Source organism: Ranitomeya variabilis, chromosome 7, assembly GCF_051348905.1.
Source record: "Ranitomeya variabilis isolate aRanVar5 chromosome 7, aRanVar5.hap1, whole genome shotgun sequence".
In the NCBI taxonomy this organism is placed as follows: Eukaryota; Metazoa; Chordata; class Amphibia; order Anura; family Dendrobatidae; genus Ranitomeya; species Ranitomeya variabilis.
The window spans coordinates 12901726-12915219 of NC_135238.1; the positions used below are offsets into that span (position 1 = coordinate 12901726).

Genomic DNA, 13494 nt, shown 5'->3' on the forward strand with positions numbered 1-13494 from the left:
CTGCATGTGGTGAATCAGACCATACTGAGACTAGCTATGGTGTGTCCCATCCGCAGCACACAGGTATTAGGGACTCCGGCTTTCTTATCTCTATGCAGCACTCAGACAGCATGGTGGGAATTATACAGGACTACTGAGAAGTGCAGCTGTGAATTAAGCACTTGAGAGGCTAAAATCTCTATCTCTGTCTCGCTCACTCTGCTCCCTCCTCTCCATAGATTTCTATAGGCAGCTGTAATCTGGTGCCTTAGTGAGTTTTCAGCACCACTGTGGAATTGGTAAGCCAAACCAAACCACCAACTCCGACTCCTCAATTTCCTTGACTTCCAACTCAAACTCCGACTCCACAGCACTGCCTCACTGAGCGTGTACATAAAACTGCAGCACAGATTCATCTCATAGAAACCCAAGATCCTGACATCAGGAATAGAAAACAAATAAGACATTTCACAACTTTCCCAAATTTTTATGAAAACATTTACAGCACATCCTGCACCGAAGCCAATTTATTATTATCTTAGGAGTCGGAGTCGGCCCATTTTATTCCGACTCCACCAAAATGGACACCGACTCAGACCTCACAGCCCTGGTTTTCAGCCCAGCAAAGTGAATTTCAGGAGACGGGCAGGTTCACAACGTGATTAACCCCATACATGCCGATTTATAGCGTTTTTTTCATTGCTATGCCACAAGAACACTGCAGCCAATCAGTGGACGATAATGGGCTGCAGTGCTCACACTACCACAGGTGTCTGACTTACTCCCAATGGAAGTGAGAGTACATGATCCGAATAGCGGGTGTTGATTGTTATGCCATGTGAGTCCTGCAGTCAATGTGATGCGCGCCCACAAGAAACCCGATGCCAACATAGCTGGAATGGTGCAGGTGGGGGACGTGTGTGTAAAGTGTTTTTATTTTACATAGGGGAATTTTATATTTAAGCAGCGGTTGTCCAAGTAGTGGGCAATGATTATCAATGTTTATTCAAAAGAATCTGTCAGCAGGTTTTTGCTATGCAATCTGAGAGCAAAATGATGTAGGGGCAGAGAGCCTGATTCCAGTGAGGTATCACTTAGTAAGCTGTGTGCTGGTGGTTCAATAAAATAGGTGTTTTATCAGCAGGAGATAATTACTAAAGGACAAGGTGTCCTGTGCCTCTTGGTCCACCCCCTCCCCCACAAATATACTGCAATGCAGCTGACAAGTACAGTATACACAGGAAGCTGCCAATCAATGGTGTGGGCGGAGTTATACACAGGAAGCTGCCAATGGTGTGGGTGGGGTTATACACAGGAGGCTGCCAATCAATGTTGTGGGCGGGGTTATACACAGGAAGCTGCCAATCAGTGGTGTAGGCGGGGTTATAATGTGCTCAGCATTTTAATCTCTGTTGGATCTGCAGCAGAGAAAACTGTGACTTTATCACAACTTCTGCACCCAGTTAAGTAAGTGACACATCACTGGAATCAGGGTCTCTGTCCCCACATTATGCTGCTCTCAGATGAGGCAACAAAAAACAAATTCCCTTTAAAGCAAAGAAAGAGCATCATATCCTGAGGAGGAGAGCTGAAGAAAAACACAGGAAAACATGTGCCAGAGATGAAGTACACAGTAAATGCAGCTAAATAAAGAGGTTAGAAATGCAAGGAAAATTGTAAAAACAAATGCATGCTAATTTAATGTGTCAGAACTCAAGAGTCAGGAGAACACTGTGTTAATATTTTCCAGTTGTGCCGTGTTCTAATTTTCTGCCTTGATTCTTATGTGTCTTTCCAGTGACTGAAATCAAGGGTTGGAAAGACTGGACAGAAGGCAGCATTGCTACTCTGGAGAGTACTATTACAGGCCGATACTCAAAAAACATATATGCAGTGTGGCTGGTCCGACAAGGGGACGAGGAGATCGAAATAAAAGAGAAACAGTCACGGTACCCGGCCGGGGACTACAAAGAGTTGCAAGAACAGGATTCCTACACATGCATGAATATCGTTAAGAGCAAATTTGTGGGTGGACTACGCCACTCGTTGTGCTCGATCCTGAGCTTCCAGGTGCACAAGCAGCGCCATCACCAGGCTGAGTTCATCTGTCGGTTTATGAAAGCTGGCAAAGTTCTGCGGGAGAAGAACTACTTTGCAAATGTCCTGGGTAATTATTTGTCTCTGGATTTTAAAGTCCCTTTAAAAGATCATCTTAGGCCTCTTTCACACTTCCGTTTTTACAATCTGTACAGGATCCGTCAAAATGTTGAAATGATGGATCCTGTGCAGATTGTAAAAAACGGGTGCACTGGGCCCGTTTTTCTGATGGACTCGTCAAGGCTATGTGCACCTGCTGTGTATGCGTCTTCGCAGCGGTTTTCCACTGCGAAAACGCATACACAACACAACCCATGTTAAAAATAGAAAACAAAATAAAAAACCGTAATATTCTCACCTTCCGGCGTCCCGCGCAGCATTACCGATGGCCGCGATGCTCCCGCAGTAATGCAGTAATGCCGGGAGCATAGCGAGCATCGGTGACGCTGCGCGTGACGCCGGAAGGTGAGAATATTGCGATTTTTTTATTTTGTTTTTTATTTTTAACATTACATCATTTTACTATTGATGCTGCATAGGCAGCATCAATAGTTAAAAGAGAGAGACTGACTGGAAATTCTTCCACGCATGCTCAGTTTGAAAAGACGCCATCCGGTGCTGGATTCCTGCTTTTCACAGTCAGCGACGGATCCTGCGCCCATAGTCTTCCATTATAGCCAACGACGGACAGCACAGGATCCATCGCTGAGCGATTTTCCGACGTGCAGAAAAAAACGTTTCTCTGTGCGTTTTCTCTGCCCGACGGACTGCGATTTTACGATGGATTCAGTGCACGACGGATGAAACGTGTGGCCATCCGTCGCTAATACAAGTCTATGGGAAAAAAATGCATCCTGTGGGCAAAATCGCAGGATCCATTTTTTTCACAAAACAACGCATTATGACGGGAGATGAAAGACAGAAGTGTGAAAGAGGTCTTACTTACAGTATTTTCTTTTCGTGGCTTGTCAGCGTTTCATCAGTGAAATCAATGTGTAAACTTCCTTAACCCATGTGTCAGTATTTTCAGAGAAGTATTAAGGGGAATCTGACAGATGTCATCTGACAGCAGCACTATGTAGGGGCAGAGACCGAATCCAGTGATGTGTCACATAGTTTACTGGGTGAACCAGTTGTGATAGAATCACAATTTTCTCTGCTGCAGATCTAGCAGAGCTCAGAATGCTGAGCCCTGTATAACTCCGCCCACACCACTGATTGGCAGCTTTCTATGGATAACTCCGCCCACACCACTGATTGGCAGCGTTCTATGAATAACTCCGTGCACACCACTGATTGGCAGCTTTCTATGAATAACTCCGCCCACACCACTGATTGACAGCTTTCTATGAATAACTTCGCCCACACCACTGATTGGCAGCTTTCTATGAATAACTCCGCCCACATCACTGATTGGCAGCTTTCTATGAATAACTCCACCCACACCACTGATTGGCAGCTTTCCATGTACACTATGTAGTGACAGAAATGACTCAAGCTCTGAACTGAATTACCTTGCATGTCTTTTACTCCATTCATTGTCAGCAAGCAACCTGAATGGTATCTAAGTCATTTTATCTCCGGCATTCAATCCTGCATATATCTAGATTTGTAAGCCTTTGTTTTTGTATATAGATATTGACCTCACTTCCGCTTGTCCTTATGCAGAGAGATCACATAACTGTTTTCAAAGCGGTTTATGATCCATGTAGGCCTGGACATTTGTTTATTTGTTCACTACATTTATTTGTGTTCTGCTGTCTCAACTGAGTTAGATTGATTGCTAACGAGAGGGAGGAAAAAAAAAGTGAGATCTAAGAGCTAGCCTTCCATAAATTTAGACATAGTTTGGGGACGCATTTGTGCACTATTATTCATGTACATTTATTCGAAGTACTTTTTTCAAAGTACTGGCAGTTAAAACATGGCAGTTAGACAGGGCAGGAGACAGGTAAGCCAATTAAATAAACAAAAAGAAAAGGCTATAAGAAGCCACAGCCAGCTCACCAATCCAGGCAGGTGCACGGAACATCATCTTGGACTAAGATGGATATACATAACAAAGTGAGGAAGGCGTTCCAGCTCCATAAAATTCAAATGCTTTATTTCTCCATTAAAAATTGGTGTAGTACAAACAGTCCTTGCCTTAGCGCAAAAGTCCAAGTACAGAGTACATGCGACGCGTTTCGATCGTACCCGATCTTAGTCAATGCATTGACTAAGATCGGGTACGATCAAAATGTGTCGCATGTACTCTGTACTTGGACTTTTGCGCTAAGGCAAGGACTGTTTGTACTACACCAATTTTTAATGGAGAAATAAAGCATTTGAATTTTATGGAGCTGGAACGCCTTCCTCACTCAATTAAATAAACCTATTCCCTGTTCATTTGGAACAGAACAAATACTCACCATATGTATTTGTATAATCTATATCCTGGCTGCTGCATTCACTCACATTCACCGCCTTTGCATTAACTCTTTACACTCCATCCATATCGGCCCCTCTGTCCTTGCCTCTCCTATGTATAGCACTCATGCTCTGTTCACATTGCTTAACAGCACAGATCCATTCAGTCCCACCATCCAACACAAGAGACGCTCTCACAAATCACTTAACCATCTGCTCACTCTTTCTATCCTCCTTCTCCTAGTCGCTGGAGACATCTCTCCCAACCCCGGCCCCCCATGTTATAGCCAGTCAAACCTCCCAACTTCTACACTCAGAAACCCCTCTAACCTTATAAATATTCCCTGCATGTGAGTCGCCCCAGGGCAGTGGGGTACTCAGTACCGGGTCCTGTCGCAAGGCGGGGATATCACGATGGCTGCGGCCCGCTCCGTGGCCCTGGGCCTCAACATTAAAGGGGAAAATGTTCAAAATTTGTCGTGATGCCACCTGTGGAGTTCGGTCAGTAGTAGGACCGATGCTGCATTAAAGGGGTCCCCTGGGGGATGTTGTGGAGGGACAGATGTTGCACTTCCCACAGGTGAAGCGGGGTCCCCAGGAGTCCTATGGTGTATGGCTGAGATAGATATGTGCCGGTGAATAAATGGAGGAGACAAGTTGTAAGTCTTTACCTGGTTTACTGCAGATGGTAGGCCACAGTCCAGGGCACCAGCAACAGGTACATTAGAAGTCCAGGCAGTCCAGAGACAAGCAGAATCCCCTTGGCAAGTCAGGTTGGGGGCCTTCCACTCTGTGATTACTGTAACTGAGGTCCCTGCTGCCACTAAGTGTTCCCAGCAAAGTCATAATTCGTTCCTCTGTCCTGGGACAGGTACCTGTATGGTAGGCAGCTTGAGCCGTGCTTACTGGGATCTTTTCACGGAAACTCCAGGCTCCAAGGTTCTGCTGTACCACAGGTGAATATGGGCAAAGTCCATGTAATCCTCTGCCCTCCGGTTCTGCTCTGTGTCTTATAGTTCGGCAAAAGCCTCGGGCTCCCAGTATTCTGCGCACTGACTCCCTGGAGGCCTACTCGTGGCCTACTGGAGTCCTGTATCTCCTCTCTGCTCCCTTCCTGTCTGTCCTCGCTCACAGACTGTCTGTACAGACTGATCAGACTCCTCCTCCAAACCAGGATCTTTATTCAGGGAAGCTGCCCTAAAACAGGGTTTTGAGCTCCCCCTCCTGGCCTGGATTTGGAAGGTGTTGTGTGTGATAACCTGCCAAAGGGAATCTCGCTTGTCTCCAGACATAGCACTACCCTCCCCAAGAGGAAGGCAGCACTACTGTGGTACCCGAACTCCTGGGGTGCCAAACATGCCTTCTGCTTCTTTCAATTGTGCCTTTTGGAATTCTCACTCAGTGTGTAATAAACTCCCTTTCATCCATGACTTCTTCCTTTCTAATTCTCTTAACCTACTGGCTCTTACTGAAACCTGGATCCAGCAGTCAGACACCACACCTGCTGCTGCTCTTTCATATGGTGGACTACACTTTTCTCAACCCCAAGATCGGACAACAGAGCAGGTGGAGGGGTCGGTCTGCTCCTATCAACCAAATGTACTTTCCAAGTTATCCCCCAAGTACCCTCACTTGTCTTCCCTTATTTTGAGGTCCATGCTGTCAGACTCTACATCCCCTTCTCCATGCGAGTGGCGGTGGTGTATCGTCCTCCAGGCCCCTCTCATCAGTTCCTGGATCACTTTGCTACCTGGCTTCCACACTTTCTCTCCTGTGACATCTCTACCCCCATCATGGGTGATTTCAACATCCCCATTGCTTCTCCCCTCTCCCCATCTGCTTCTCACCTTTTATCTCTAACCTCCTCTTTCGGCCTCTCGCAGCATACTAACTCTCCAACGCATGAAGACGGAAACTCCCTTGACTTGGATTTCTCCCGGTTTTGCTCAGTGGATGATTTCATAAACTCCTCTCTCCCGCTCTCTGACGATAACCTTCTTTCATTCTCTATCAAGAACTGCCATCCGGCTCAGGTCACCCACACTTTCCACAGTTATAGAAATATATAGGCCATTAATACCCAGAAACTGATGAAGAATTTGCAGTCGTTGGCCCCTATCTCCACCATCTCATGTCCTGATACTGCACTGAAGCATTACAATGAAACTTTGCAAAGTGCCCTGGATGAAATTGCACCTCCTATACATAAAACAGCTTGACACAGACAGTGACAACCGTGGCACACGCTGCAAACACGTTTCCTGCAGCAGTGCTCCAGGTGCGCTGAACGTCTGTGGAGAAAATCTAATCTACCTGAAGATTTCATCCATTATAAGTTCATGCTTAAAACATACAACACTGAGGTTAGCATCCTCAATAATCAGAACCTCCCACTCCCATCTCCAAGAGTTTACATGTGCTGCGCAAATTCTTTGGAATACACTACCCAGGTTAATACGATTAATCCCCAATCCCCACGGTTTTTAAGCGTGCCCTAAAAACTCATTTGTTCAGACTGGCCTATCGCCTTAACGCATTAACCTAACTATCCCTGTGTGGCCCATTCAAAAAACTTAAACCATAATCAGGTTCCTCGCATCATATTCTCATACACTTTAGGCTGGGTTCACATTGCGTTCCCCCAGTCCGTTAGAAGGCTAGCGCCGCCATTGACTGCAATGTCGGACGCATCACTAGCGCCCGCCCACAATGGGCGTGCGCTAGCCATGTGCCGTCATTGAGTGACGGACCCTGAGACGCGGGCTGCAGCGTTTCCGGGTCCGTCACTGCTAGCGCAGATAGAGCTAGCAGATGCTCTATCTGCGCTAGCGATGTGCCAAAGTCGGCACTTGCGTTACAGCAGCCCGTTTAACGTATGTGTTGAACGGGCTGCTGTATCGCAGTGTGAACCTGGCCTTATACAGTTAATAGCCTCTCTGTCTGTACTGTTACATATTTAGGCTGTTAACTGATCCATGCAGCTTTACATGAACACCCAAGTCTTAAGGTACCGTCACACTAAACGACTTTATAACGATATCGCTAGCGATCCGTGACGTTGCAGCGTCCTCGCTAGCGATATCGTTTAGTTTGACACGCAGCAGCGATCAGGATCCTGCTGTGATGTCGCTGGTCGCTGAATAAAGTCCAGAACTTTATTTGGTCGTTTGATCGCTGTGTATCGTTGTGTTTGACACCAAATGCAACGATACCAGCGATATTTTACACTGGTAACCAGGGTAAACATCGGGTAACTAAGCGCGGGGCCGCGCTTAGTAACCCGATGTTTACCCTGGTTACCAGCGTAAAATGTAAAAAAAACAAACAGCACATACTCACATTGCGTCCCCTGCAGTCTGCTTCCTCCTCTGACTCAGCGCCGCAAAGTGAAAGTGAAAGCAGCACAGCGGTGACGTCACCGCTCTGCTCTCACTGTACGGCGCTCAGTCAGTCAGGAAGTGGACGCAGGGGGACGTGAATGTAAGTATGTGCTGTTTGTTTTTTTTACATTTTACGCTGGTAACCAGGGTAAACATCGGGTTACTAAGCGCGGCCCTGCGCTTAGTTACCCGATGTTTACCCTGGTTACCAGGGGACCTCGGCATCGTTGATCGCTGGAGAGCGGTCTGTGTGACAGCTCTCCAGCGATCAAACAGCGACGCTGCAGCGATCGGCATCGTTGTCGTTATCGCTGCAGCGTCGCTTAATGTGACGGTACCTTAACACTATGGCTGCTCCTAACAACGAAAGCAATTCTTACCATCCACCTCTCGTGTCTCCCCCTCTTCCTCATAGTTTGTAAGCTTGCGAGCAGGGCCCTCACTCCTCTTGGTATCTATTTTGAACTGTGATTTTTGTTATGCTGAAATGTCCATTGTCTGTACAAGTCCCCTCTATAATTTGTAAAGCGCTGCGGAATATGTTGGTGCTATATAAATAAAATTATTATTATTGTTATTATTAATCTGTGCTCAGGGTGGGGTTGGACTAGGAAGCAGGAGACACCTAGTCCTACAGTGACAATCTTCTGCTGAAAAACACTGATTTTATTGAAACAGCAAAGCACAGCCCAGTAGGCGACGCATCGCTGGAATCAGGGTCTCTTCCCTTACAGCATGGTGCTCTCAGATTACATTGCAAAAACCTGCTGACAGACTCCCCTGAATACATGGAGCCTGTGCCCTATTTTCACTCACATTGCATTGTTTTACCCCCTACAGATAGTTGTGGATTCTACTCAGTATCAGACATTTGTGTACCGGAAACATGCAAAGAGGGAGAGAAATTAACCCTTAGCTGCACTATGAAAGGAAACATACCTCAGGACATCAGCGTTACATGGGAGAAGGGCCTGAAACAAGAGCGGATATTAATCTCAAAGGAACTGGATACCAATTACCAGGTCACAGAGAGCAAATCACAAGGACAGATCTGCGCTTTCCTAACACTTTGCCCAACTTGTGAGGATTCCGGGGCTGTGTTCACAGTTTCATTCTCTAAAAACGAGGGCCGGATCCTTGCAGAGCGCAGCTCGACGCCTCTGAAAGTAGCTGGTAAGTACTCTAAGTGTCCCCTACCACTCACAAAAGTGGCCACTGGATAGGAGGGCTCCGCTATACTTAATTATACCATTCAAAAGTGCTGACCTCACTGACGGGTACTAATAGTGTCACTCTAAAGGAGGCCCCAAAAATAGTTATCAACTACATCTGAGAAATAATTGCAGACATTGTTCTGCTAAGATAATAAGGATGCAATATGGGAATTTCACACAGGTTTGTAGGGGTGGAGAGGATGACGTGGCACCTCTCTGGAGACCTCTGTAATTTTACAGCAGGCGAGGGTAAAGTATATATCTCATTTATCACAGGCAATAATCTACTGTTGGTTATCTGTAGGGTAAAGCTATTGTCTGTAGGATAAAACTACTTTCAGTAAGGTAAAGCTATTTTCTGGAGGGTAAAGCTACTTTCTGTAAGGTAAAGCTATTTTCTGGAGGTTAAAGCTACTTTCTGTACGGTAAAGCCATTTTCTGGAGGGTAAAGCTATTATGTAGGTTAAAGCTATTGTCTGTAGGGTAAAACTACTTTCAGAAAGGTAAAGCTATTTTCTGGAGGGTAAAGCTACTTTCTGTACGGTAAAGCTATTTTCTGGAGGGTAAAGCCATTTTCTGTAGGATAAAGCTATTGTCTGTGGGGTAAAACTACTTTCAGTAAGGTAAAGCTATTTTCTGTGAGGTAAAGCTATTTTCTGGAGGTTAAAGCTACTTTCTGTATGGTAAAGCTATTTTCTGGAGGGTAAAGCTATTTTCTGTAGGTTAAAGCTATTGTCTGTAGGGTAAAACTACTTTCAGAAAGGTAAAGCTATTTTCTGGAGGGTAAAGCTACTTTCTGTACGGTAAAGCTATTTTCTGGAGGGTAAAGCTATTGTCTGTGGGGTAAAACTACTTTCAGTAAGGTAAAGCTATTTTCTGGAGGGTAAAGCTACTTTCTGTAAGGTAAAGCTATTTTCTGGAGGTTAAAGCTACTTTCTGTACGGTAAAGCTATTTTTTGGAGCGTAAAGCTATTTTCTGTAGGATAAAGATATTGTCTGTAGGGTAAAACTACTTTCAGTAAGGTAAAGCTATTGTAGGGTAAAGCTACGTTCTGTAAGGTAAAGCTATTTTCTGGAGTGTAAAGCTACTTCCTGTAAGGTAAGACTAATTTCTGGAGGGTAAAACTACTTTCTGTAAGGTAACTTATTTTCTGGAGGGTAAAGCTACTTTCTGTAGGGTAAAGCTACTTCCTGTAAGGTAAAGCTATTTTCTGGAGGGTAAAGCTATTTTCATGTCACAAGAACACAGTTCCCAATTTCTATTACTAGTTCTCGGTGCCGCAGCAGGTGAAAACCACAAAATGACTAGAACCGGCGGCAAGAAACAACTCTTCCATTAAACACTTTTGTTCCATAACATCCCAATCATTCAGCTGTATATATATATATATATATATATATATATATATATATATATATATACACAGTATACTGTATATATAAACCTCCTTCTCACCCCCCCAATGAGGGTCTTTTTTTTTTGTCCTTTTTCATACTCGGGTTCTCTACCAGAGGCCTGGGAGTTTGAGGGTTCTGCGCAAAATCTTAGTTATTCCCAGCATTGCACTTTTCTGGACTGAGAGCTCAGTTGTTGCTCCTGACATCTGTTGTAGCCATTTTCCCAACATAGGGGTCACTGCTCCACGTGCTCCTATCACCACTGGAATTACTGTTGTTTTCACTTTCCACATCTTCTCCAGTTCTCCTTTGAGGCACTGGTATTTCTCCAGCTTCTCATATTCCTTCTTTCTGATGTTGCTGTCACTTGGCACTGCCACATCTATTATCATTGATGTCTTCTGATCCTTGTCTACTATCACAATGTCTGGTTGGTGAGCCAACATCTGTTTATCTGTCTGAATCTTGTAGTTCCTCAGGATTTTAGCCCTTTCATTCTCCACCACTTTTTCTGGGGTCTCTCACCTGGACTTAGGGGGACTTAGCCCATATGCTGTGCAGATGTTCCTGTATACAATTCCCGCTACTTGGTTGTGGCACTCGATATACGCTGTTCCTGCATTTTGCATCCTGCCACCATGTGTTGGACGGTTTCTAAAGTTTCTTCACATAGTCCGCACCTTGGGTCTTGTCTTGTGTGGTAGATTCCAGCTTCTATGGATCTGGTACTTTGTGTTTGCACTTGTGCCGCTATGATTAGTGCCTCTGTGCTGCCTCGGAGTCCAGCTTTCTCAAGCCATTGGTAGGATTTCTCCACATCAGCCACCTCCATTATCTGTCGATGTTACATCCCATGCAGCGGCTTGTCTTGCCATGGCACTTCATTTTCCTGTTCTTCCTTCCAGATCTGTTGTTGTTGCTGCCTTAGGCTTTCTCCTATATATACTATATATAGTGTCTTTTTAATTACTTTGGATTCCATTTATGGAAACTGATGAATGAAAAGCAGCATTTCTTGTACTTTTTTATACATATAATTGGGGTTTGTTCTGCCTTCCTCCACGTATGATGCTGTGTGGATTCTAGCATATGGCTAAACCTTCATCCATTGCCCCAGTAAACAGACTGTATAGGTTCTTAAGTCTATATTTATTGAGATGGTGAACGATGAACAACAATAATAGATGATATTGTGAGATATTCGATATAATGGATGATCAGGTAAAAACTACATAGGAAATAATAGTGCATCAGCACTTGGCATGTTACAGCATGTTACAATATGCAATACCATGAATAACAGAGAGATTAGAGAGCTAACACTGAACACAGGATAAGGCACATACACAGTTATCATGGCTATCTTAGGGCAGGTTCAGGCTGTCAGCATTGTATTACTTTATACAGGCAAACATCTATCTGCATACAGAGAAACAGCAATATGAAATAAAGCACAACATGCCTAACTACACACTCTGCTACAGATTGGCTGCATAACTGTTCTAACATAACACACACAAGTAAGTACATTTGTGCCTCACCGGAATCCGCTTATCAAGAGCAATGATCTGCAGGAAGAGAGAGCCAGGAGCATGTGTGTAAGACTCAAGGTCTGGGGAAAATGCCTACTTTTGCCCGGGAAACCAGGGGGGCGGTTCTAGTCAGAACACAGACTTAAAGCGATAAGCTCCTGGATACAGAACAGGATAAATGTGTACCTAATGAACTCTAATGGTGACAACTGGTACTACATTGTGAATTAAATTGCTGCACATTAATGGGCAGAACACTGCCCGCTTGGCATCAACGGATGGCACTATTTGTTTTTTTTGGGGAAAATAACAATACAAGTTCAGTAACTGGCCTGAGGAACAGTTTGTTCTCTCCAAGCTTGCACAGTCTGACCTCTACTTTGCGCACCTTCCCGTCCTTGCTGGGAAAGGGCTTGGTGACTAGGCTGAGTGGCCACTTGTTTTATGCGTCTGACTGTCTTTGACGAGTACAACATCGCCAGGTTGGATGTTTGGGTGGTCTTTCTGCCACTTTGTCCTGATTTGCAGAGTGGAGAGATACTGCCTTCTCCATCTGTTCCAAAAGACATTGGACACGCTTTGCACTTGCCTCCATTGTCGCTTGTAGAGGTCTTTGTCATTGAATTCTCTGAGTGTAGCTCTGGGTACACATGTTTTCTGCGTGAGTAGTATTGCAGGAGTCAGGACAGTTGAGTCTCCAGAATCGCTGGAAAGTGCTGTCAGCGGCCTGGCGTTAATGATAGCTGAGACCTCAGCCAAGAACGTAGTTAAACTCTCGAGTGTGAGTCTGGTGTTCGCTTGGAAGAAGATAGAGTCTAGTATTTTACGTGCTATCCCTATCATTCTTTCCCAGGCACCACCCATGTGTGAAGAATGTGGGACATTGAAAGTCCAGGTACAGCCCAGGTACCTTTCAACATTAGCAGTGTCTAAATTGGAAGGGATTCGGAGTTTTCTTGCCGCTCCGACGAAATTCGTACCTCGATCACAACGAATATGCTTCACAGGGCCTCTGATAGCGATGAAGCGTTGAAGTGCATTTATAAAACTCGAAGTGTCCATAGATTCGATTACTTCGATATGAACAGCTCTGATGGACAGACAGGTGAATAGAACTGCCCAACACTTTGCTTCAGTATGGATCTCCCTAGTGCATTGTGTAGCCACAGACCAAGGTCCGAATACGTCTAGTCCGACGTTAGTGAAGGGGGGCTCAGTACTAAGTCTGCCAGGTGGCAGATTGGCCATCTTTGGATTTTGAAACATGCCTCATCTTTGAAGATGAGTCTGCTCACTCTTCTCTTTGCTCCGATTATCCATAGTCCAGCCGCCCATAGGTTCCCTTCAGTAAACAAACGGCCTTGGTGTCTCACTAAATCATAATGATGCTGAATGAGCAAGGTTGTGACGTGATGACATCCAGGAATTATTACTGGATGTTTCTCTGAAACTTCCACCTCGGCTACTTGAAGACGGCCTCCTACT

General features: G+C 45.0%; 1 protein-coding gene across 6 annotated transcripts in view; it reads left to right on the forward strand.

The window, feature by feature from the left end:
* Window positions 1-13494, forward strand: part of LOC143785349 (uncharacterized) — a 46102-nt gene that overhangs the window by 8713 nt on the left and 23895 nt on the right. For all 6 annotated transcript variants that reach the window (XM_077274115.1, XM_077274117.1, XM_077274113.1 and 3 more), the window contains exons 6-7: window positions 1778-2146; window positions 8706-9038. In XM_077274115.1, the coding sequence (XP_077130230.1) occupies window positions 1778-2146; window positions 8706-9038 (702 nt within the window). The remainder of the gene's footprint in view (window positions 1-1777; window positions 2147-8705; window positions 9039-13494) is intronic.